The sequence below is a fragment of the Ctenopharyngodon idella genome, chromosome 1 (genome assembly GCF_019924925.1).
Source record: "Ctenopharyngodon idella isolate HZGC_01 chromosome 1, HZGC01, whole genome shotgun sequence".
In the NCBI taxonomy this organism is placed as follows: domain Eukaryota; kingdom Metazoa; phylum Chordata; class Actinopteri; order Cypriniformes; family Xenocyprididae; genus Ctenopharyngodon; species Ctenopharyngodon idella.
This window is the reverse complement of record NC_067220.1, coordinates 19,985,896-20,013,069: the sequence shown is the minus strand read 5'-3', so window position 1 is coordinate 20,013,069 and position 27,174 is coordinate 19,985,896. Positions and strand designations below refer to the sequence as shown.

Below are 27,174 nucleotides of genomic sequence, written 5' to 3'. Positions count from 1 at the left end.
TTAAAAGATCCGACTCAAAAGAACGATTGATTCACTGATCAGAGCTTGGGCTGGTATGCGCGCCGACCTGCGGCCATCACCGGGTAAATTGCGCACACGAGTGAATCCAGTTTTGCAAAGCAATATACCACTTTGCAAGAAAAAAATTTGTTTTGAGCAAACGAGAATCAAATTTTATACCAAAAAACTGATTTAAAGTTTATATGAATTTCACCAAGTAGCCTAGCCAGACTTCTGTTTGTGAACTGGTTAAGATCAGATCGTGATTGTTTCATTTAATGAGGAAGATGTAACGGACAAAAAAAGAAACCAAATACAATTCTATTTTGTATTTTTTTTTTTAATTTTTTTTTTTTTTTACAATGTAATAATGATCTATTAATGATCTATTAATGATCTATTTATTAAAACCAAGTCTCATCAAGTTAGTGTTTTAAGCATTTTTACATTTATTCCAAAATAACAACTAAAGGCAGTAACAATTTAACCCTCTATGGTACGCAATATATCAATGTAGAAAAAATTATTTGTGGTGTTTTTCCTGCTTAAAATTGGACACTATAACAATATCAATCAACATTTTCCTTAATTTTTTTATTTATTTTTTAAAAGTTTTAAAAGTCTCATTTTATTAAAAACAAACTAAAATAGACTATGTTGCCTGGAGGCAACACCGTACCATGGAGGGTTAAAGGGTTAGTTCACCCAAAAATGAAAATAATGTAATTTATTACTCACCCTCATGCCGTTCCAGACCCGTAAGACCTTCGTTCATCTTCGGAACGCAAATTAATGCATAGCCAGCAATGATATTTCCTCTCTCAAGATCCATTAATGTACCAAAAACATATTTATATCAGTTCATGTGAGTACAGTGGTTTAATATTAATATTATAAAGGTTATAAATATTAATATTGAACCACTGTACTCACATGAACTGATTTAAATATGTTTTTAGTACCTTAATGGATCTTGAGAGAGGATATGTCATTGCTGGCTATGCAGCCATCGGATTTCAACAAAAATATCTTAACTTGCATTCCGAAGATTAACGAAGGCCTTACGGGTGTGGAATGGCATGAGGGTGAGTAATGAATTACATTATTTTCATTTTTGGGTGAACTAACCCTTTAAACAATATATTTTATATTGCGTATTGATTTTTAGCTGTTCTTTTTAATAGTCAACTTATTTCGGATCATCAGTCATGCTCGGTAAACACAGACATGAAGATGTATCTTTAATTTCACCAAGCTTATTGCTCACTCACTAAAACCCCCGCAGTCATCATGTTTTCAGGTCTTTTCAAGTTTTATTTTGACATGACATAAAGCGGTGATATCTAAGTGGGTGAGCTGTTTACTTACTATTTTAGTCTTTCCATTGATGCCATCGTTTTGTTCATTCAGACTGATAAGCGGAAGGCGCACGTAAACGAGGCAGGATTTATCACACAAACCAATCATAACCGAACATATTCAATCATATATGGTCACGCGATGGAGGCACTGCCTCCTCTCACGTGACTTTCCCCCCATTCATTCTCTATTACCCCCTACTAAACCCACCACACGCTTTAGGGGCTCTGTTGATTCTCTATGAGCTCCAAGGGAGGGACGAGAGACGCAGACTCCTGCTGTAACTTTACCTGCAGGTGTCGCTGATGGACAGTATTCCTTTAGAAAAATGAGTGACGTACACTTTTTATTGTCACATTTTGTAATATTTGCATTGTTTTATTTTTGTAATATGGAATATTTTCTCATCCTAATTTTTTGAGGAGGCACTGCCTCCCTTGCCTCCTTGGAGGACACCCCCACTTAAATGGCAAAGTGTGAAGCATTTCAACAACTGAGGTCAAGGCACAGATCACAAAGCAAACATCTTTAATTTCTGTCAACAGCTGTAAGCACCACATAGAAAAGAAAAAATAAACCCCCAAATAAATAAAGAAATCATGATTTTAAGTAAAAGGTGACATGTGCTTTGCTGGACATCAGTAGTAACTTTTTTTTATTTGGCATTTATACCATTTTAAGCTCAACGCTAATAGTGTCAGTGACTAGGAATGGTGCATGATACAAGACAAATCATTTACAAAACAAGCATGCGGGTGAGATTAGTCTCAGCAGTGTTGGGGAGGAAATTACAAGATTACGATGCTACAGAATACCATTTGAGGCAAGAAAAACCTCTGAAATATAACAGGAAAAACTTCTAATTTAGAAAAACATTCTTGTCCCTGACTTATGAGACCACAGTATTTCTGCCACTTTTAAAAATCATGATCTCACTGATGTACAATCTTCAAACACAATTGAAAACAGCCCCTCTTGTCATTCAAGGGCTCTTTTAACTCCATTCATCCATTAGTTGGCTTTACTGCGCGTTTCTGAGATCCTGGCAAAGGTTCGAGGGCTGATATGGGCGATATAATCCGTCTGGAAGCGAGAATTTGGAGTGCGTCGCCTTTTCCTTTCACCTTGTGTGGTGAAGAATGCATCTTGGAAACGCATGCTGGATGCCGTGGACTGCAAAGCACACATAAACAAACACATCAAAACAACATTCATAAAGAAAACCACAGAAGGCTAAGCATTCACCACCGACCAAAGATTCACATTCAACCAACACATAAACATAATTTAAAATATGTAAATCAAACAGTATTTCCAGTACAAGGTAAACTCCTTGTTATTCAAAGGAATAGGGATCCTTTTCTCACCCGCATGTCATTCCAAACGTTTTTAGTTCATTTTCAAAACAAAATTGAAGATATTTTTAATATTTTCTTATTATTTTGTCCATAATGTCCATAATAATTTTGTTCAAGCTTCAAAAAGGGCAAAAAGCCATCATAAAAGTAATCCATATGAATCAAATGGTTTAATCCAGGTCTTCTGAAAAGAAAATGTTCAAAATTTTAAAAATATTTTGATGTGTTCCAAAGATGAACAGAAGACTTGTGGGTTTGAAACAACATGATGGTGAGTAAATGTTGACAGAATTAAAATTTTTGGGCGAACTGACCCTTTAAAGAAAGAGTTCTTTAAGTGATACTCACCAAACGACCTTTGACTTTTTTGGGCAGGTCTTCATCCAGTGTATAAATGTCCTCTCTCTTCGCCAATACTTGAGATCCATCTTCAAATTCCACCTACAAGAACACAGGACATACCATTAACGATAAGAAGAGCAATAAAGAAGCAGTACTTAAGAGAATATGACTTTGAGTGCGTGTACCTGGTACATATATGAAGTGTTAGAGCCAAGGTACTTGGCTCCATAAAAAAGTCCATCGGGCCACTTCACCTGAACAGCCTCCCCCACTTCAGGAGGTCCAAGCTGGGCACAATCTCTGCTCTGCGGGGTGAAAGAGAATAGATTCCACTCAGATTAATAGCTAGAAACACTGTGCTCATACATCCCAATGTATGAGAACTTTCTGTGAAAAATAAGAGGCTGACAACTTTGTAAGATTATATTTTGTATGTTTATGTTTATTTACATACATCAGTTCAATAAAAACATGCCACAGATTATTAATTAGAACAACTAATGGCTAGCAGTGATAGAAACACTCACTACAATGTCTTCAGGGAATGTATCATTGCTGAATGAGCCATCATCGAACATGACTTCATAGAATGTTTGGGCCGTGACCTGGGTAACACGTGAGCTGTAGTAACGAAGATTCTTGTGTTTGGAGATCACTGTCTGGCCCACTTCTAATTCACTTTTGCTAACTTTCACTTTCTGAGGGGACAAAAAAAATCTTGATGTTAAAGGGTCAATTATGTGACAGTTTTTTTTCTGTATAAATTGATTTATATATAAAAAATATATATTTATAAATGGAAGCTCAACCGTACTTGGTTGGCATGTGAGAACAAATCTTACTGGTTCTTGCTGAAACTTGAATTCTTGCATTACACGCAAGAACAAACTTCATTGGTTCTCATGTGTCAAGCAAGCACATTTGAGCTTTATTTATCATATTTTATGTGCTCTATGTATGTGTGTTGATCAATGTTTATATGTGAGTAAAAGCCTAAATGAAATCTGTTCATCAAATAAAGTGATCGTGCCTTCAGAAGACTTGGATTAAATCGCTCGATTCATGTAAATCCCATTTACATGTCTTTATTAACTTTTTGAAGCATCAAAGTTTTGGTTATGTGGGCTTTTAATGGAGGGACAGATTTTCTCAGGTTTCATTAAATATATCTTATTTGTATTTCAAACATGAACAAAAGTCTAATGGGTTTGGAATGACATGAGGGTGAGCAATTGATAACAGAATTTTCATTTTTGGGTGAACTAAATCTTACACTTAACCCTATGAAACAAACAAAATAAAAAAAAAACCCAAAAAAAATCATTTTTATATATATATACATATATATATATATATACACACACACACACAGTCAAACCAAAGAATTTTCAGACACCTTGAACATTTCATTCATTAATACAGTCTATTCACTATAGTTTAATAAAATGGTAATAAAATATGACAAGATCTCAGAGTTAAACTGTGTCAGAAAAAATTAATCTTAATTATGTCAGATAACACTTAAGCAAAACATAGTCAGGTCAAAGTGTCTGAATAATTTTTGGTTCCAAATTTTACTGGTAGTCCACTGTATGAAGAATTTTGGGGTATAATATGTCACAGTTTACTTGATTTTGCTATCCTCACTTACATACATGAACTAATGAACTATAGTGTCCTGCACCCACTAGTAAAAATATATCAAAAATATAAAAAAATCTCTGAATAATTTTTGGTTTGACTGTATATATATATATATATATATATATAAAATAGATCTATTAAATTAAGATATAGTAGAAAAATATTGAAAATATAATAGAAAAATAAACAAAATATATATATATATATATTTCAAGTATTCAAGATGTATGGTGTCATTTTTTAGCTTGACATTTTATTTTTAACTTGAAATTTTAGAGATATTCTCTGAATTGTCTGGAAGTACTGTGACAGTAAGTGTACTCACAGAACTGGAGCTTCGTGACTGGTGTCTGTGACAGGTGATAAAAACCACATATGGCCAATCGTCAGGCTCCATGGGCACTCCAGCAGCGTGTGCACAGGTGACATGGAAAGAGGTGGGGCAACGGCCACATGAGCACTGAATACATGCTCCAGACAGCTTTTTTATCCTGTTTCGGCAATATATACACTTCTACAAAAAGAGAGAAAGAGAGAAAATGAGAGAGTACACAGATGATATGATTAAACATTAAAGAATGCAAAGACTTTGTTGAAACATTGAAAGAGCAGTGTAAGAAACATTCAGGTAACACTTTCAATAAGGTTTCATTGGTCAATATTAGATAACTACATTAGTTAACATGAAATGATGATTAATAACACTTCTAAAGCATTTATTAATCTTAGTTACCAGTAATGTTAATTTCAACATTTACCAATTTATTATTAAAATCAAAAGTTGGACCTAAGCTAACATGAACTACCAATAAACAGCTGTATTTGTATTAACTAACATTAAGAAAATTAATAAATACTGTAACAAATGTATTGTTCATTGTTAGTTAAATGATAAAGCTAGGGCTGTCAAGTGATTAAAATTTTTAATCTAATTAATCACACAATGTGCCGATTAATTAATCTAATTAATCGGAAAATATTCTCACATCAAATTTGGCTGAGAAATTACCCCCAAAAGATCATTTAAAGTCATTATTGTGTTAAATGCATCAATCAGACATTACAAAAAGTAGCTTTAGAAAGAAATATTATATTTGATTTAACATAGAATTTATTACATATAACCTTTTAGGCTACAATGGCCATGAGGCCATGGTGAGTAAATGATGACAGAATTGTAATTTTTTGGGTGAACTATAACTTTAACTTTAATGGGTTTTTGTTTATTAATATTTAATATATATATATATATATATATATATATGTATATATAAGTTTGGAATCGGTAAGATTTTTAATGTTTTTAAAAGAGGTTTCGTCTGCTCACCAAGACTGCATTTATTTAATTAAAAATACAGTAAAAACAGTAATATTGTGAAATATTACTACAATTTAAAATTACTGTTTTCTGTTTGAATTGCTGAATTTACAGCATCATTACTCCAGACTTCAGTGTCACATGATCCTTCAGAAATCATTCTAATATCCTGGTCTGCTGCTAAAGAAACATTTATTGTGTACAATTGTACAAAATATTTGTGTACATTATTTTTTTTTCAGGATTCTTTGATTCTTTGAAGTTCAAAAGAACAGCATTTATTTGAAATATAATCTTTTGTAACATTATAAATGTCTTTACTGTCACTTTTGATCGATTTAATGCATCCTTGCTGAATAAAAGTATTAATTTCTTTCATTTCTTTTCAAAAAAATAAAAATAAAAATTCTTACTGACCCCAAACTTTTGAATGGTAGTGTATAATGCTACAAAAGCTTTGTATTTCAGATAAATGCTGTTCTTTTGCACTTTCTATTCATCAAGGAATCCTGAAAAAAAGTACACAACTGTTTTCAACATTGATAATAAGCATAAATGTTTCTTGAGCAGCAAATCAGCATATTAGAATGATTTCTGAAGGATCATGTGACACTGAAGACTGGAGTAATGATGCTGAAAATTCAGCTTTGTCATCACAGGAATAAATTACTTTACAAAATATATTCAAACAGAAAACAGTTATTTTAAATTGTAATAATATTTCACAATATTACTGTTTTTACTGTATTTTTAATTAAATAAAGTCTTGGTTATGACTATATTTGTGTGTGTGTCTCAGAAACTGTAGAGGAAAGTGAAACTAATGAATGAGAGAGTAAAGTGTTCTCTTTCAAACTTTCGTTCGGTATCTCACTATACGAAATGTCTGGGCATGACCAATCCTGGAAGCACCAATTACACCACGTTTGTCAGGTGACAGACAAAGTCCCGCCTCCTTAGTATATATCACTGCTAGCTGTGGCAGTGCCATGAATAAGTCCCCCTCCCCCATGCCAGGGGAATTGGATCTCATTTAGATGTGTAGGAGAACAGCTGCTAAACTCTCTATTGACTGGCCATCTCAGCAGGAAGGCCAATGCACGGAGAGGGGTTTATATGATAAGAAGAGGCTGTCGTCGCGAACTTCCCCAGTCAGAGTGCAGGCAATCAGCTGATTCCAGCCACCCCAGCATGTGTCGCAGAGATGTGACATTTCTAGGACAAACCCAAGTTACCTGTGTGGATTCTTTACGTTGCCTCACATTCCTGAGTTGTTATTCTCTGAAGTATCTTCATTAAAGTCTTGTTTATTCTATCCTCGTGTCTGCCTTCTTCTGTTGTGACAGAAGACCAGACCAATGAGGTGTAGATGGATTCCAGGGCTGCCACTTCTGATTCCACCGATCCATTCACTGACCAAGTTCACAGTTGCATCAAATGCTACTTACTCAATTCATCTCTTCCTCAGCAATAGCACCAGCCAGTCCCATGGCCCACCCAGTGACCTTTGCTGGTGCGGCAGAGGATTGCAGTGGCAACTTCAATGCTCACTCCTCTCCGAAATGCAGCAGCAGTGGACAGATAGAACAAAAAATTGCATATATTCTCTCCTCATCAGCCGCGCTTTACAATGAGCAAAGACCATTTGGGAACAAGCCAGCCCCACCATACAATCCTTTGAAGCATTCACCAATGATTTTAAGTTTTTGGTTAATCTGCTAATGAAATCTCAGTCCATGATTAACTGTGTAAGTTGCGTCAAGGAAAATCATCAGTTATGGAGTATGCTCTACGATTCCACACATTGGCAGCTGGAATGAAGCAGCTCTACCTACCGACAGGGTCTCTCACCTCCGCTGCAGCTGCAATGGTATCTCATTATGATGATACCATTGGCCTCGAAAACCTCATCCAGCGCTCCATCCACATTTCTCAGTACGTAGTCGCATGCCATCAGGAATTACTTACCCTGCAATACCCGCCCGAGCTGATGCAAGTGGACTCATTTCACATCTTATCCACAGAACGCCAGCGGCACATCCAAAAATCATCTGTGCCTTTATTGTGGAGCTGATGGTCATCTCAGCTTACACGAGTGTTCAGTCTGGACTGAAGTGCAGTCCAAATGCAACCTTTCATTACCTCATTAACCCTCTGGGGTCTGAGGATTTTTGGGGCCCTGGAGAATTTTTGACATGCCCTGACATTTGTGCTTTTTTCAGTTGTTCGTAAACATATTAATGACAAAAGTGTCATTACACTGTATTCAGCACGAACTAGGCTACAATAATATGTGGGGAACATGTATGTACATGTTTGTGTTTTTGAAGGAATAACGTTTATGCGTGGTTATTGAAAAAACAAAAAACTTAAGTCACTGAAATAAGGCCAAAAAAAATATATTAAATCTGTGTTCACAAGACCTCTGGGTATTGGAGTTTTTGCTTCAAAATGATGTAAAAATTATCCTGCCTACTCGTTCATATAAAACAATAGAGAGATTAAAATTTTCTAAGACATTTTTTGTCAAGAAACACAGTATGCGTGGAGGTGTGAATCTTCATGAATAATGCCGTGATTCACACCTGAGAAGACAAAAGATTCACATAATGAGCCGCATAATGAGCTCTTTCAGTCAGGTAGGCTGTGAAAAAACCCTCTGTGATCATGCTGATAAGAGGATTAATGTCCACTCTTGACAAAAAAAAACATGATTTTTGTGATCTCATGCATGCACGTATTATTGCACATCATGTGAAAAAAATTTTGTATAGGCCTATGTTAAATTACAGTACCAGTCAAAAGATTGGACACATTTTTTTTAAAAGAAGTCTTAAGTCTCTAACCAAATAATGGTTTTCTATTTTAATATACTTTATAATATAATGTATTTCTGTGATGCAAAGCGTCTGAACATTCCTACCTCTATGGCATTTTATATAGGCTAATATATTTGTCATATTATATAGCCTAAATGTTAATGTGCAGTTGACAAACTATACATCATTAAAAAGATCTAAGACTCAAACTTCACATTTTGACTCTTAAAATCTTATATTGACCGTAATTTCTTAATATGCTTAAAAGCATGCACATTTGGAGAAATATTGATGGATTCTCAAATGTTTATGTCAATTTTCTATACAGAGGAGTAATATTTATTCAATATCTATTGTCATCACTGTGAGCGCTAGATACTGTGTTTTCAATTCATACTTGCAGCCGGAGGGCGCTCTGTGCACCTTTAGTCCACAAATATCTCCGTAAAAGAAGAGGCATATCATGTGACATTCCGGGAACTAACAGAGGCTTCCAGAGATCGCTATAACATGCAGATAAACACTTTTCAAGATAATAAATACACGATTGAGATGATGTATACATGTATTGCCTCAGAATTTGCGTCTGAATAGCGCTCGCTCCGTGGGCGTGGCCGCATTAGCGGATAATGAGCTGAATCACGGGCGTCTGACATGTGTCTCTTTTCATTCAGATTACATAAACAGAGAATTTTTGTTTTCGATTTGACTTACACGATTTAAAACCTGACATTTCAATGTTTCTTTAGACATAAGTCTAATTTTTTTGTGATTAGTATTCACTAAGTTACAGTTCATTTTCTGAGAACTATCAGATTGGACCTGTGTTGCCTGTGTTACCTGTGTTGATTCTTTACGTTGCCTTATGTTCCTGAGTTGTTCTTCTTTAAAGTATCTTCATTAATGTCTGATTGATTCCATCCTCGTGTCTGCCTACTTCTGTTGTGAAAGAAGCATGAGCTTGGCCGTGGTGGGTGAAAGAGCCCTGTGGTTGGGTCTGTCAGGTTTGTCGGAGAGGGAGTTCCTTGATGTCCCTAGTGGAGCTGAAAGCCCTTTTCGGTGCAGCAGTGACAAATATGCATCAACAGTGCAACTTATGCAAGAAGGATGGAGAAGCTTTTGAAAAGTGCCTCCCCAAGAAGCCAACTGCTTGAACCCCACCCCCCAACCCATGCGTCCTGGATTTTCCTCTGCTTCCAGACGGGGACAGTCAGGGTACAGAAACCCTAGGCCGCCCACCGCAGCAGTCAATGTAGGCGGAGTATCACCTAAAACAGCCCCAGCACAGAGGTAAGGCCTTGTTTGTGGCAGCAGAGATTAAGCATCGCCCAGCTCAACCTCAAGGGGGGAAAGACGAGGCGGGCAACCTAACCAGTGGTCTGTTTTTGAATCAAAAGAAGGGCTACAGCGCTCACAAAGTCATTGTAGCACCCTTCTTCACAGTACAGGAGTCTTGTTCCCCCCTCTAGCAAAGAAGCATCGAGGTGTGATTCAAGCAAAATTTTCAAAGGAAAGAAGTTCTCTTGTTGCAGTGTTGGCACCCAGTGGCCCCATGTTGCTTCTCCCCTCTCCACCCAAGGAGTTATGCAAGAGAGAGGAGGAGAGTTTACAAAAATGCTCTTATATAAAAGGAATAAAAATGTTCCCTGTGCATCCAGGCAGTGGGCCAAGGGCACAGAAGTGTGTGAGAATAAAAACAAAAATACACACAAAAATATCAGATTAAGAGCTGCAACCCCTAGCTCCGTCGCTAGTAAGCAAGAGCTCTGGGGTGGCTCCGTCCCATTCTGGATTTGTGGAACTTCAACAAACACTTAAGAAAGTACAAGTTCAAAATGTTGACGTTAAGGGTGTTATCTCACTTTATTCATCCCAGAGACCTGCTTACGTCAGTTGATCTGAAGGATGCATATTTTCACATAAGCATCTTCCGGGCACAGAAAATCCCTCAGGTTTGCCTATCAAGGCACAGCCTACAAATTTTTGACAAGTCCTTTCAGGATCTCATTAGCCCAGAAAGTGTTGAACAATTGTGTCGAAGCAGCTCTGATTTCACTAAAAACAGTGGGTCTCAGAGTGTCAGCTTATTTGGGCGACTGCTCATCTGTGCGCCGCCAGATACAAAGGTGCTTGTGTCTCATTTAAAAAACGTAGGTTTCAAAATAAATGAGACGAAAAGCTGCTTGTTGACACATAAAAGATAATCTCAGACTGAACTCAGACCTATATCAAGCATTTCTGTTGGAGGAGAGCATCAGGTCAGTTTGCGGCTGTTTATCCCTTTCTTAGAAAAGGAAGATGGTCCCATTCAGACTATGTTTACGTCTTCTGGGACTGATGGCCTTGACGGTCTCGGTTAATCCACTGGGACATTTGCGAGCACTGTAGAGTTTAACACTGGACAGCAGTGCAGCATTAGTGTCCAAAATGCCACCTCAACCGCAAAGTGATAGTATCATCAATTTGCATGCATCCTCTCCGTCACTGAAGGGATCACGTGTTTTTCAAATCGGGACTGTGCTGGGGGCAGTTTCTCTGAGAAAGGTGGTGACAATGTTTGTATCACTCTCAGGTTGGGGTGCAGTGTGCAAGGGCAAAATAGCAAAAGGGAAATGGCCACACTTGCTACAGAATGCACAAATAAACTTCTTAGAACTGTAAACAGTATGAAACAATTAAACATTTTTGCAGTTCCTGAGGAACCACCACATTTTTATCAGATCAGACAACACAAAGGTGGTGGAATACGTAAATCGCCAGGGAGACACACGTTCTCCTCAGCTTCACGGTCTGGCATGAAAAGTGATTTTGTGGGGCATGAAGCATTTTCATTCACTATGGGCAACGCATGTCCTGGGAATAATGAATGTGGGGGCAGATTTCCTGTCCAGAGGAATCCTCTGTATGGAGAAGGGACTCCCCACCCTCAGGTAGTGAGCCAGTTCGGCTGTGCTGCCAAAGATCTCTTCGCCTTTCTTGAAAACATTCATTGCCCTCTATTCTTCTCTCTGGCGAGAGAAGGTGCACCTATGAGTGTAATAATCCAGCTGTGCGACCAGTCTTGGCCTCTCCCGCTGTGCAGGGACCTCCTCTCACAAGCACAGGTTTGCCTTCAAGGGTGATTGACACTATTCAGAATGAGAGAGTGGCTTCAACACGCTCTGCATATGATCAGAAATGGAATGTGTTTAAATGTGATGGTGCACACACAGACACATTGTTCCTTTTCTCTGCTCTGTTCTCAGATGTGTTATGTTTTCTGCAAGAACTTTTGGTAAGGGTAAAGCCTTTTCAACTGTTAAGGTTTATCTTGCAGCTACTTCTGTGTGCCATGTGGGGATTGACAAGAATATCATAGGTCAACACCCAGTCGTATGCAGGTTTTTTTTTTTTTTTTTGTATGCAGGTTCATTAGAGGTGCACAACGCTTGAACAGGGTTTCAAGGTTTCACTAATTCAGCTGTGGGATCTGTCTGTGATTCTTAATGCACTATCTCTGCCCCCTTTCGAGCCTATAGTATTGATTTAAAGCTCCTACGTAAACCCGGTTCTCTGATAACAGAAGTGAGGTATCTTACTACACTTCCCCCTCCTTGCAGTTGCATGGAGAAGAGATACACTGAGAATGAAGTGGGGACCGTTAACAGCGATATATACTAGTGAGGTTGGACTCCAGCATCACTGACATGATAGGTTTTCCAACTGACAGAGGTGGTGTAATTGGTGCTTCCAGAATTGGTCACACCCAAGGCGTTTCCCCTAGTGAGACACCTCACTACTATTATCAGAGAACCGGGGTTACAGAAGTAACCTAAAGTTACCAACATTCATTTTAGCTTTAGTTCTACACTGGTGCCCCAAGAGACATTAAATTTCTCAGCTTTGATTATGATGACACAAATGTGTATAATGACACAGGTATTACAACATAAACATGGTTTATGAGGACACTTCTTGTGTCTCCGTGACACAAATGGCTTGAAAAACATACTAAACAGCTTTTGTTTTGTTTGCCACAAAAAATGCTGAAAGTTTTATGTGATGGGTAGGTTTAGGGGTAGATTAAGTATAAGGGGATAGAATATACAGAATATACAGTATAAAAACATTACGCCTATAGAGAGTCCCCGTAAACCACATATTCAAATGTGAGTGTGTGTGTTTATTACTCACCAGTTTATATCTCTGTACAGGTATGGCACTGATGTCAATAGGAGCTCTCTTCACCACATCTATGAACTTCACCTCCGGGAGACCCACAGCACACATCACATGGGCCCATCTACAGCATATATAATTCATGAGCTGCTTATCTTATTCACTAATATCTAAGAACACTGGCTTTGCTGAACTCCTATTTGCTTATAATGTCTATATGAATTACTCAGTCGTCTGCTCTGTTTTGATTTAATAAAACCATATTAGCATTAAGAGATCTGAATAAGGGAGCTTACCTGTCATCTGATGTTCTCTTTAATGCACCTCCCCTCAGGTTACACAAACAGCATCCCTGGAATAAAACACACACAGAACAGAGACAGATATCAGCCATAATTTAACAAAGGTAAGCAAACATTTAAGTAGTCCATAAATGATGCTGTTACAGTAAATGTTAACTGACTGCATGATTACGTACAGCTGCAAAGTCTCCGCTCACACATCGGTCACATGTCCACACTGGGCTAACATCATGAACAGCAACACCGTAGCAACCTGTGGACCAATCAAACTTTTACATTTTCTATACCAAGCTATATTTTTTTACAACATGTATTTTTTAAGTTTGTCAGAGTTAATGTGCATGCTTAAGATATTAATTATTAAATTTAACACAATCATTTCTTTAACACATACTGTTGTGCTCAAAAGTTTACATACCCCTTTGATGAATATGGAAAAATGTTAATTATTTTAACAAAATAAGAGGGATCATACAAAATTTATTTTTTATTTATACTGTCCTGAATAGATATTTTGCATAAAAGATGTTTACATATAGTCCACAAGACAAAAAATAACTGAATTTATAAAAATGACCCTGTTCAAAAGTTTACATACCCTTGATTCTTAATATTGTGTGTCGTTACCTAGATGATCCACAACTGTTTTTTGTTTGTTAGTTTATTTGTTTGTTTGTTTGTTTTGTTATGGTTGTTCAAGTCCCTTGTTTTTCCTGAGCAATTAAACTGGTCGCTGTTCTTCAGAAAAATCCTTCAGGTCCTGCAAATATGTCAGTTTTCCAGCATCTTTTGCATATTTGAACCCTTTCCAGCAGTGACTGTATGATTTTGAGATCCGTTTTTTCACACTGAAGACAACTTGACTCAAACACAACTATTTAAAAAAGGTTCAAATGTTCTACTAGGAAACATTAAAAGCCAGGGGGTGAAAACTTTTTTAATTTGAAGATCAAGGTAAATTGTAAATTGTTTTATTTGTCTTCCGGGAAACATGTATCTTCTGTTGCTTCCGAAGGGCAGTACTAAATGAAAAAAAATGATATTTGAACAAAAAATTTTAAAAAGAAAAATTTCATCCTGTTCAAAAGTTTTCACGCCCCAGCTCTTAATGCACCGTGTTTCCTTCTGAAGCATCAGTGAATGTTTGAACCTTTTTTAACAGTTGTGTTTGAGTCCCCCAGTTGTCTCAAAATCATACAGTCACTGCTGGAAAGAGTTAAAATATGCAAAAGATGCTGGGAAACTGAAGAATTTTTAGGACCTGAAGGATTTTTCTGAAAAACAGCAGCCAGTTTAACTGCTCAGGACAAGCAAGGGACCCATAAACAACCATCACAAAACAAACAAACAAAAAAAAAAACAGTTGTGGATCATCTAGGTAACGACACACAGTATTAAGAATAAAGGGTATGTGAACTTTTGAACGAGGTAATTTTTATAAATTCAGCTATTGTTTCGTCTTGTGGACTATATGTAAACATCTTTTATGTAAAATATCTTATTCAGGACAGTACCAAAATTAAAAATAACATGCATTTCGTATGATCCCTCTTATTTTGTAAAAATAATTAACATTTTGCAGATTCTGCAAGGGGTATGTAAACTTTTGAGCACGACTGTATACAGAATTTTCTTTCTAAAAGGTCAGAAATCATGAGATTAATTACGTTATTTTATTCTATTAACAGCCCTAAATCATAGAACAAAAAATGTAAATGAAGTAAAAATGTTTCTCTTCCAGTTTATATATCATTATAATAACATTACTCTAGAAGTGAGCAGAAAAATATAGTTTTTAATAGTATAGTCAATTTAAAAATATAGTCAATTTAATAGTAATGATTTTCAGATATTATAATAAATTGCTTTAGTACAGTGGTAATATAAAAAACATTTACTTAATTGAATAAATAATATTTTGTTTTTATAAGTTAAATAAAAAAGTAAATAAGTATTAATATAGTACACATATTATAAACGGGTCTATATTTTATAATTTAATATTTGTAACTTACAAATTTAATAAATTATAAAAACTACCATTTGAATTTTTTTTTAAAGAAATTAATACTTTTATTCAGCATGGAAGGCGTAAACTGATCAGAATTGGCAGTAAAAACTACATTATTACAGAACATTGCTATTTCAAATACATGCAGTTTGTTTTTTTTACTTTCTTTCATCAAAGAATCCTGAAAAATATATATCATCACAAAAAAATTAAACCGGACAGCTGTTTTCAACACAGATAATAATAAGAAATGTTTCTAATACTATGAAGAAGAAGAATATTAGAATGATTTCTGAAGGATCATGTGACACTGAAGACTGATGTAAAAGCTGCTGAAAATTCAGCTTTGCCTCACAGGAATAAATTACATTTTAATATATATTAAAATAGACAACAGTTATTTTAAATTGTAATATTTCACAATATTACTGTTTTTACTGTATTTTAAGCATAAGAGACTTATATAAATATTAAAAAACTTACAGACCCCAAACTTTTGAATGGTTTTATAATATTTAATATGTAATGATATTTTAAAAAGGGGTTCCCTTGCCACAGGATCATGATATTTGGGGCCTTTCATTTATTAACTGTGTTGTTGAGTGATCTCAGTGACATACTGGCATGAACTTGAACACAGCAGCTGTTGCAGGCCACAAGAGGACTGGATCCATCCTCCTCCAGTAGTGTGTTCAAGGGGCATGGGCCCTCCTGGTATGCAAAGCAAATTTCAGGGATCAAAGGTCGCGATCTCAAGCCTGCCTCCTGTGAACATGACCCCTGAGACTCTGTGGCAGCACTCATCAAGACATCATGCCTTCTCTCCTCTAAATTCTCAGGCTGCGAGATAAAAAACAAGAGTTTGGAATAAATGTTTTTGCATCACATGGCACAAATACACAACCCGATTAGTATCTGTCTACATAAGTTACCTGATGGTATGGCATGAAAAGGGTGCAGACAGCACAGTGTGGAGCAGTTTGAGCTGCAGTTGTGTTGTACTCTCGTTCATATTGAAGATGAGGTTTTCTGTGTTGCCACAGATGCACTAAAGGCTTTGCCCATTCCTCAGTTTCTGGCTCTTCTTCTTTAGTTTCACACTCCTCTACAGTCTCTGAGACACACACACAAGTAAATATTTACTCTAGGGCTGTCAATTTAACATGTTAAGTTAGTAAGATTAATTGTTTAACTTGACACAGCTTCTTAAAAGTGCTTGCGTGCAAGGTGTGAGATGCTGAAAAATGCATGCATGGTGTGTCTGCTTGTGTACATAGATGAATCATTAAAAATTCCACAAACAGAACGCAACAACACATTATTAGTGTAATTCTGTCCTATGACAACATGCAGTAAAGATACATATTCAGGACAGAGTTACAGTTTAATAAATGGTACATGCATAACGTTACAAATAAGTTCCAAATTAGAGTATTAAATGTTACAAATAAGAGTAACATATTTGTGTTACTTTTCTTATTTTTCTCCTCCATAACTGTAAGCTATTTTTTTGCTAAATAAAATAAAAACAGTTAAACATCCACCATCATCGCTGGCAGCCTGCTGTTTCACAGCACTGGGTACTGCTCTTGCTGTGGGCTTTCTAAGGGGGTGACGCCAACTCTTGGTAGTCTTCTTAACAGTTTGCATGTGATACTATGAAAGCAAAAAAGACAGAGACAAAGAGGAGGTCAGTGAAAGAGACAGTACACTTTTCAAAAATATTGTTGCTACTTTTATTGTACATGTGTATATACATTATCTGCACATTTATTAATTCTTTGGCACTGTTAAGCTTTGTTTACAATTTGTGAATGTGTGAACAGTAATTAAGTAAGTGTTCTGATTTATGTGTACAGAAAAGGTTCTCACAAATCAAATTCACTGGATTAAAAGAAAATTAATATACATTACCATTCAAAAGTTTAGGGTCAATAAAATTAAAACTTAATAAATACTTTTATTTAAAAAGGATGCATTAAATTCCTCAAAAGACAGTAAAGACTTACATTGCTACAAAAAAAAAAAAAAAAAAATTATATATATATATATATATATATATACAGTGCATCCAGAAAGTATTCACTGAGCTTCACTATTTCCACATTTTGTTATGTTACAGCCTTATTCCAAAAGGGATTAAATTCATTATTTTCCTCAAAATTCTACAAACAATACCCCATAATGACAACATGAAAGAAGTTTGTTTGAAATCTTTGCAAATTTATTAAAAATAAAAACCGACATGACACTCAAAATTAAGCTCATGTGCATCCTGTTTCCACTGATCATCCTTGAGATGTTTCTACAACTTGATTGGAGTCCACCTGTGGTAAATTCAGTTGATTGGACATGATTTGGAAAGGCACACACCTGTCTATTTAAGGTCCCACAGTTAACAGTGCATGTCAGAGCACAAACCAAGCCATGAAGTCCAAGGAATTGTCTGTAGACCTCCGAGACAGGATTGTATCGAGGCACAGATCTGGGGAAGGGTACCGAAAAATTTCTGCAGCATTGAAGGTCCCAATGAGCACAGTGGCCTCCATCATCCGTAAATGGAAGAAGTTTGGAACCACCAGGACTCTTCCTAGAGCGGGGTGCCCGGCCAAACTGAGTGATTGGGGGAGAAGGGCCTTTGTCAGGGAGGTGACCAAGAACCAGATGGTCACTCTGACAGAGCTTCAGCGTTTCTCTGTGGAGAGAGGAGAACCTTCCAGAAGAACAACCATCTCTGCAGCACTCCACCAATCAGGCCTGTATGGCCTGTATGCCAGACGGAAGCCACTCCTCAGTAAAAGGCATATGACATTCTGCCTGAAGGACTCTCAGACCATGAGAAACAAAATTCTCTGGTCTGATGAAACAAATATTGAACTATTTGGCCTGAATAGCAAGCGTCATGTCTGGAGGAAACCAGGCACCGCTCATTACCTGACTGATTCCATCCCTACAATGAAGCATGATGGTGGCAGCATCATGCTGTGGGGATGTTTTTCAGCGGCAGGAACTGGGAGACTAGTCAGGATTGAGGAAAAGATGAATGCAGCAATGTACAGAGACATCTTTGATGAAAACCTGCTCCAGAGCGCTCTGGACCTCAGACTGGGGCAAAGGTTCATCTTCCAACAGGAAAATGACCCTAAGCACACAGCCAAGATTAACAAAAGAGTGGCTACGGGACAACTCTGTGAATGTCCTTGAGCGGCCCAGCCAGAGCCCAGACTTGAACCCGATTGAACATCTCTAGAGAGAACTGAAAATGGCTGTGCATTCAACCTGATGGAGCTTGAGAGGTCCTGCAAAGAGGAATGGGAGAAACTGCCCAAAGCTTGTAGCATCATACTCAAAAAGACTTGAGGCTGTAATTGGTGCCAAAGGTGCTTCAACAAAGTACTGAGCAAAGGCTGTGAATACTTATGTATATGTGATTTACGTATATGTGAATTTTTTTTTAATAAATTTGCTAAGATTTCAAAAAAAGTTCTTTCCTGTTGTCATTATGGGGTATTGTTTGTAGAATTTTGGGAAAAATAATGAATTTAATCCCTTTTGGAATAAGGCTGTAACATAACGAAATGTGGAAAAAGCAAAGCACTGTAAATACTTTCCAGATGCACTGTGTATGTATATGTATATATATGATATATTAAATAAAAACAACAACATAAATAATAAAGTATACATAAACAACAACCAAAAAAAAAAAAAGGTAAAATCTAAAATAATATAAACAATCCAGAATGACCAAGCGATTGGCAAAATGTCTTGTCACTGCAGTTGATTTTATTGCTTGTCATGCTGTAGCACCAGAACTCACTGTACAGACTTCCCCTGGCTCCAGGCCCGGTCCCTCATACTCTGGGTCACTCATGGCGTTCTCCTCACTGGATTCACTGCTGCTGTCAGCACCTTTTTCTCCCGATTCACACGAATCAGAGTCGCTCACAGACCCATCATGCTCTGACTTCACACCTTCATAATACTCCTGCCCTTTAAAATCTTCCTCGAGAGGTTCCTGAGAGCCTGTCTGCTCACTGAGCACACAAGCTTCAGCTGGTTCCACCTCGACGTTCTGCTGCTTGAGATCTAAGGGGGCATTTAGAGAAACGTCTGCACTACAACACTGCATGGGAATGGGCTCCAGGTTGGTCCAGGTCTGGGTGCATGGTGAAGAGTTCGGAGAATCTGGGAACTTTTCTTGTTGGCACCCTGATTCGGACCACATGGTGTAGGGCAGAGAGTCATGGGCATATTCTGTGAGACTGCTTACACCTGTGGTAAGACCCATTACCAGCTCGGGCTGCAAGCTCTCAATTAGCACTGCGGGATTCTGGGAATTGAGGTTTTTCCAAATGGTGAAGGGTTTGGACTCGACGAAGGGACCTTGGGAGGACGTGAGAGAGCTAGTCTGCTCTTCAAGAGTTAGAGAAGTTTGTTTGTCCCCTCTTTCTGCTGAGTTATTGGTCATTTCAGAGTTGCGGGAATCTATAAAATCCATGTCTGCTACTGTAGAATGTTGTAAAATACTGTGAGTAGTGATTTTAAACTGCGAAATGGACTCATGTTGAGTGTTCTGGTCTGTAGACGGGCATGTGTGTTCATGTCCTTCCTGTTTGGACTCCTCTGGTGGCTCCCACTGTGTCACCAAAGAAGGAGATGCTGGTTTTGCTATAAAGGTGTCTGAGATTGTATTATGTGATTGGCTTGCACTTTCTTGGGGTACAACAAAGGGCCAGTTGGGACACGCTTTTTCAGAACAAGTCCCCGCATCATCTGTTATAACAGGAGGCGAGTGTGATTTTTCCAGATGGAGAACAGGTGCAGTACTGCTCGGACTGTGAGGTCTGTGATTTGCAGATTCGGGTCGTACAGCAAGAGTCAGCGAGGGCATTTCAGGTGCGAGAGAATGAGGATTGACTCTCTCTTCTGTGAGCTCAGGCATTAGAAGAGGCATTTCACAAAATGGAGCAGTCTGGATTTCAAAGTTTGTTCTGTTCTCCAAGGTTTCTGAACCCTGTAGAGCAGAGTGCAGACGGATCGAGCTTTGCTCCTTGTAAAGTGCTGATGTGCCGTAATCGATGCTGCTCTCAGTCAAGATATCAGCGACCGTCTCTTCTGTTTCAATTTTAGCCTGTTGGGAATCACTTTCCGAAAATAAAACTGCAGCACCAGTGGAGCTACGTCTCTGTGAATGGGTCACAGGAACAGAAGGTGCACTCATTTCTGAGACAGATTCACAGTCTGATTGATTAGGACTTTCAGCAGTTCTTTCTGAGTCCAGAGTCACATCCACAGTGATGTCACTCTCTGAGGTTGGTTCAGGCCCAGGCTGTGCAGTGGAAACTGTGTTTGTGGATACTCGACCTTCATTCAAATTTACAGATGTCTGGGAGCTTGCGTGACCAGGATCAGGGTCACTCTGACTGGATGTGGAGGTAAGTGGAGGGGTCGAGAGTCGCTCAGGTGAAGCATCTTTGACTTGTGTGGTAGAGTGGGCCAGCAAATCACTCTCCACTCTTGTTACTTTAACAACACACATTTGTCGACATGGACCAGTGAGCCCTAAAAAAGACAAAACAAGTGTCATGGAACAATAAAACATGTTTTCAGAGATATACACATGTAGGTGTTGAGCATACACTACTATTCCAAAGTTGGGGGATTTGTTTTAATGTTTTTGAAAGAAGTCTTTTATTTTCACCAAGGGTGCATTCATTTGATCACAAATACAGTAAAAACAGTAATACTGTGAACTATTATAAAAATAAAAATAAAAATAAAAACGTTTTCTATGTCAATATACTTTAAAATGTAATTTATTCCTGTGATGGCAAAGCTGAAATTTCAGCAGCCATTACTCCAGTCTTCAGTGTCTTAGATGGATAGAAAATTCAAAAGAACAGCATTTATTTGAAATATAAATCTTTTGTAATATCATAAATATCTTTACTGTTCACTTTTGATCAATTTAATGCATACTTGCTGAATAAAAGTATTAATGTTTTCCAAAAAAATAAAAAATCCTACTGACTGCAAACCTTTGAACGGTAGTGTACATTTAATTTTAAGAAGAAATCAATTTATTTAGATAATTTTGGATTATTTTAGTTATGGTAATTTGTGTTCATAGTGAACAGTGTTCATTTACATTCTGTAAAAATGTGGTGTTGTGATGAACTAGGACTACTCTGAAACAAAATGCTGTCTGATATACTGATACTGTCGAACACAGTCTGTATCTTAATGTGAGTGTGTTAACAGATCACAGATTATATTCAAGAATCAATACCACAGAAAATAAAAATGCAAATGTATTTACATGTATTTCTGAATCAGAGGACAAATGCAAACGTCTCGGCTTTGTGTATTTGTGGAATGTATTGTGAACTTACAAAAATAATAGAGATACTAGCCTCTTAATTCGGTTGAGTACTGCGATTCTTTTTGTTGTTTCACTGTGTCTTCCTCTTCCTTGTCTTTTGATGTTAAAGCTGCCCCTCTACTCCTCCGACTACCTCCCTTCACTGGTGCGGTGTCCACAGTCTTCAATCGTTTGGAGCATGTGCGTGGATAATGGAGACTGTTGATACAAAAAGATTAATCACACACTGACCACTGTTTTTTTTATTGTTCAAAAAATGCTCATAGAGAAGACATTTGGGTATTTGGCATCATATGGCTCTATATGTTTATAACTATAATAGGTCTGAGAATTTGTAAGTACTTTGTAATATTTTGTTCAAGACTTAGACAAACTTAGACTTGAATGTTGGGCAAAAACAACAAGTATGCAGGCCTGTTGTAGGCTACTTACTGTGCCTTCTTAAATTACCATGACAATAACAAATGTCAGTGCCAGTGTTATTTTAGTACTATTTATATAATATTGTATTATTAATTTTGAAATGGCTCTTATTTTTATATTTTCAGTTTTCATTTTAATTTTTAGTAATTTTTGTTCTTTTGTCACTCTTTTAAATATTTATATTTAGATTTAATTTATTTTATTTCAGTTTTAGCAAAATAAGTATTAAAATGATTTCAGTTAGTTGCCAAAGAAACATTTCTAATTTTTTTTTTTTTTTTTTTTTTTTTTTTTAAGTTTTCCATCTAATATTTATATTTTATTTCAACTTTAGTCCAATAAATAAAAATGACTTTTAACAATTTTAGTTAACAATAAAACACTGGTCAGAACCTTAAAGTCACCATGAAATCAAAAGTGACAATTTTTTTTTTTTTTTTTTTTTTTTACAGAATGTTGCAGTGTTTATTATAACGGAGTGCCTATTTACACCAAGTGCAAATAGCCCGCCTTGTTGGCAGATGCTATTTACCCCAACTCCATCCACCATTGCCTGATTGAGCCAGACAAAATTACATAAGAAATCCCGCTGATAACAGGATCAGTGGTATGGAGTGTAAGGCGGCTAGCACTAGCTTTAGAAGCATCCGACTCAAGTTCAAATCCGCCTTTTTACAAACGTATTCTTCTCCCTTTTTCCATTGCATATTAGCTCAAAGAGGAGTTTGTTTTGAATAAGAATTAAGAAACTATTTGAAAAGTGGAAATAAAGTGCCTAACGGTATTTAATAGTGGGAATAAAGTGTTTAACAGGTAAGGTTAGTGGTAAGTGCTTTATAGATGGGGATAAGTAATGTCCCAATAAAGCAGCGTCCATTTATGATTTTAATAAACATAATCATATACACTGAATATGTTGTTATAGTTGCATACTGTTTAATATCACAATAAACTGAGGTGCAAATAGTATCTATTTGCATCTGACTATTATTTACACTTAAAGTGAAGAAAATACTGCTATTTTTACATAGTGTAAATAGCATCTATCGCTATTTGCACTTATGTAAATAGCCGCTTCCTTATTATAAATGATTTACCCATGCACATCATTTTTTTAAATGTATGTGCACTCATAAGCTTTAATCAAAAACATTAAAGGCAGAGTAAGCAATTTGTTCCAGAAACATTTTTTGTTATGCTAATTGAAAGTCTCTTCACATCCTGATAGCAATCACTAAGTTAAGTGGTCTAAATGTATTTATATGTATATATTGTCTGAGGAAAGTGTAGGACCATAAAATGTTTATCCAATCATTGCCCTCATTCCGAGTGCAACGATACAATGTCCTACCTGCCTGTCAACGTATGTATTTCGATATCCCTGTGCACCCTTCTCACGCAGACATCATGCGTCATCAGCACGTTTCATGCTATGCAAAGTCAGACAGACCTCAGTCACCGAGCACACAACCAAAACAGCTGCCACCTTTTACAGTTCTTCCTGAACCAAAACACTTAGCTCATGCTGCGTTCACGCCATAACTACTGTAATTTGTAAGTGATGGCAACCCGTGACGTTTTACTCGGAGCAGTTTGTGACTCGAATTTATGCGTTTCAGTGGCAACACTATCAACGGCAAAATGAATCTGCAGCAGTCAAGTGGTACAGGTCAGTGCTCTTTAAGTCGTTTATGTTCATTAATATTGTAATGGTGTGTGCTTTAAGACATGAGGTAGTTTAACGCCATCTCTCGTGATGCTTTTATTTGCTCCCTGCTGTACGCAAGTTTTTGGAGGAGGCATAATTTTGGAGGGAGGGTGGGATCTTATGCTTTCAAAGCTAGCTCGCTATTGTTAACCTCTCCGAAAATTGCCTACCCTAACTTTAGCCTCCCCTCCCCCTCAAAAAGTCATCTGATCTCTTCATGACATTTGTATCAGCGGAGGGTGGGACTAAATATCCACAACTGACTGCAAAGTGGCATTCAGATTTAGTAAGCAACGCCCAACTTCCTACGATCCAATCAGTTCCCGAGGACGAAATCCATCCCTGCCCTACATTTTTTTCTCAAGCCATTTCACTTGGATATACTTCACAATATGGAAGAAAAGACCTTCGCAACCTCAGTTTCATGCCGACTATTAATAGACTTATTTGCTGCTCAAACTGTTGTAGTTGACCTGAAAGAGAAAACTGACCATAGAAGACAACAGTATACACTAATACCTGCTATAGCGACGCTTGTTGAAACCCTGATAATACCTTGTGGTGGAGGGTGCTTTCTGCGACGTCTCTGAAGCCAGCTCTGCAGCTCTGGTGTGGTGCTGGGTGTGGCCAGGGTGTGATCCAATGAGCATGAGTCTTTGCCTTGTGTCCAAGCCTGATAGCGATCCGGCTGGAATCGTCTGACAAACGGATCCATGGAGATCTTCACCATGTCCTTACTGCATGTACACTGCAAGAAAACAGATTTTCCACAGATATAAAGTGTGAAATGTTGACCAGCTGTAGATGAAGGAACAGTAACATGAAGTTGCCAGATTTACATCAGCAACAGCTGTTATTAAGTGCTTCTTAGTACCTGCGTGGCAACTTTTCCATAATCAATCCACCGGATGCTGGCAAAATTGGTGGATTCAGCACAGTTAAAGCCATGGTTGAAGCCAGCATGGTAACCATAGGGAAATGTGATCATAAACTCCCCCGCTTCCTGTGTTATCTGTAATAATATATCAATTTATTGTGAAAACATACATGGAAAACACAGCAACATTATTCTTAAAACTAAAATAGTGAACTAAAATTAAATAATATTCTAAAAACAAATTAGACTGTGGATTGCCTTATCAAATGGTATGCTGTATTTCTTTAGTACAGAGGGGGATATCAGTGTCATCTTGTGTCTCAGAAACGCCTCACAGCTTTTAAAGCTGTTAGGAAAGAAACCTAAGGACAAAGACACATTTATCACACCCAGTACAATGCAGTATATTTATGTTGCACATTCCTTTAAAAGACAACTTTATAGGTCTACTTTAAAGTTTTACCTGTAGCGAGACGCTCCAATCTCTTCCCATGTTCTGGAGGGATGGCATACCTGTGAAATTTGTATATTTATTTATTAAGAAATTGGGAAATTCCTGGTCCTTAGGAGAGGTACAAGAAGAAAGAAGTCCAAATAGAGCTATGCGTGCTGAAGAAACACAGAAAACCACAGCAAGCCCTACCAGGATTTGGGCTCGCCAAAGTGCAGGTAGTTGATGCTGTAGAGGTCCATGTCCTCCGTGTGCCAGGAGAAGCTGGTCTTCCACATTCCAAAGTACAGATAGGGTGTGTTTACTCCCTGAATGGACACACCACAGTCCTCCTCGATCACATCCAAGATTGAGTTCAAGTGCCCGATGTTCCATTCTTCAATGCCCTGAGATAAGAGGGGCAAAAAACATCTATCAAAATTATCACCTCCTTACCAGTATACAGCACAAATAAGAAAGAACCATGGCACTACCCAGACTGTAATAATTATTTCTGTACTTTTTTTATGCGTTTTTATATTTTTAGGTGTATACTCAGATTATCTTAAAATACCATGTAAATATTCTGGTAATTCTTTATGGTAATCATTCATGGTATATTTCAAAGCAGTGAAATTTCACAATACTCAATAATAATTTCAATCACAGCTTAAGAATAACTGAATGACCGGAATTAATAGCAAATAATATATTATATTATACACACTCCCATTTTAAATACTCATAATAATAGTAGCACATTAAATCAACATAATGGCATGAGGCCTTCAAGTATTTCTCAATTAAATAAACTAAAAGTAAAACTAAATCGCTAAAAGTTTTTTTGGAGTGTCTATTTACACTAAGTGCAAATAGCGTCCCTTGTTGGCTAATGCTATTTACACTAGCTCCGCCCACCAATGTCTGGTTGGGCCACTCAAGTTTTAAAAAAAGACGCGCAGAATTCAACATCTTCAGTGGTAAGGCTCACAGACCTGGCTTTTAACACGGGTTTGAATCCGCCTTTTGCAGAGCGTGCATTTATTTTCAATAAAAATAAAAATAATGTTCTAAAAGTGGAAATAAACTACGAACGAGTGTTAAATAATATTAAAAGTGTTATTTAGGTAATTAGGGGTAGGTGTAGGGAGGGTTTTTGCTCTCCCAATAAGGCAGCATCCATTTAATAATTTTAATCAATTAATCATTTATTATTGCATCCTGCTAATGTACAAAAATATTGAGATGCAAATAGTATCTGCCAATATAAAGTATAGATAGCATTTATCGCTATTTTCACCTAGTGTAAATAGCATATCGCTAAGAAAATGCAGCTATTGTCACTTAGTGTAAATAGAATATATTGCCATTTTCAGTCAGTGTAAATAGCATATATCGCTAAGAAAATATGCTATTTTCACTTAGTGTAAATAGCATCTATTGCAAATAGCCGCTGCCAAGTTTTTTTTTTTTAAAGTAATCATTCAAGTAAACAGTCAGTAATAAAAAAACTGAACAAAAAAATAAAAAGTTTTTTTTTGTTAATAATGCTGTTTAATTAATATTATAAAAATAACAGTAGTAAGAGCATAACAGACTATTGTAGTGATTTTGTAATAATAGCGATTGTAGCGATTTAGTAACAAAGTACCAGTACTTATTTTTGAAATCCCTTTTTTGAACTGCAACCAGCCAAGAACACTGTGTTATCCTTTTTATAACACATATGCTATTCACATTCCATTTGAGGTATGTTACTCTGGATGTTCAGAGGACAAGAGTTTTGCTCCACCTGCATCCTCACCTCATCGTAGAGTGTGCCGCTCACATCAGCACCATAGATGGGCGAGACAAACGTGAGATTCTTCCAGTACTTCCTCTCCAGGTCTTCATAGTTCAGGTAGCGAGGTGTGCAGTACCTGAGTAGGTAAATCACACATCTCCAGATGGCCTTAACGAATATATAGGTCAATCCATCATTTAAAAGAAAACTCATTACAGAGTGCATTAGAAGTCCAGCACATAACAACAAATAAAACA

The 27,174-nt window shown here is 37.1% G+C and overlaps 1 protein-coding gene across 6 annotated transcripts in view; it reads right to left on the bottom strand.

Moving 5' to 3' along the window:
- Window positions 1-1,870: 1,870 nt before the first annotated feature.
- Window positions 1,871-27,174, bottom strand: part of kdm4c (lysine (K)-specific demethylase 4C) — a 28,120-nt gene continuing 2,816 nt past the window's right edge. For 2 of the 6 annotated variants that reach the window (XM_051916240.1, XM_051916323.1), the window contains exons 4-11: window positions 26,939-27,053; window positions 25,348-25,541; window positions 25,168-25,217; window positions 24,963-25,066; window positions 24,702-24,839; window positions 24,383-24,575; window positions 21,728-21,894; window positions 20,639-20,876 (exon numbers count right to left, since the gene is read on the bottom strand). In XM_051916240.1, coding sequence (XP_051772200.1) covers window positions 21,860-21,894; window positions 24,383-24,575; window positions 24,702-24,839; window positions 24,963-25,066; window positions 25,168-25,217; window positions 25,348-25,541; window positions 26,939-27,053 — 829 coding nt within the window. In that variant the 3' untranslated portion in view covers window positions 20,639-20,876; window positions 21,728-21,859. Of the gene's footprint in view, window positions 2,533-3,065; window positions 3,159-3,244; window positions 3,365-3,586; window positions 3,758-5,028; window positions 5,218-13,013; window positions 13,123-13,294; window positions 13,351-13,476; window positions 13,554-15,931; window positions 16,152-16,243; window positions 16,426-16,855; window positions 16,968-19,131; window positions 20,877-21,706; window positions 21,895-24,382; window positions 24,576-24,701; window positions 24,840-24,962; window positions 25,067-25,167; window positions 25,218-25,347; window positions 25,542-26,938; window positions 27,054-27,174 lie in introns of those variants that run through there. The other 4 variants (XM_051915907.1, XM_051915989.1, XM_051916075.1 and 1 more) reach the window with 4 other exon arrangements.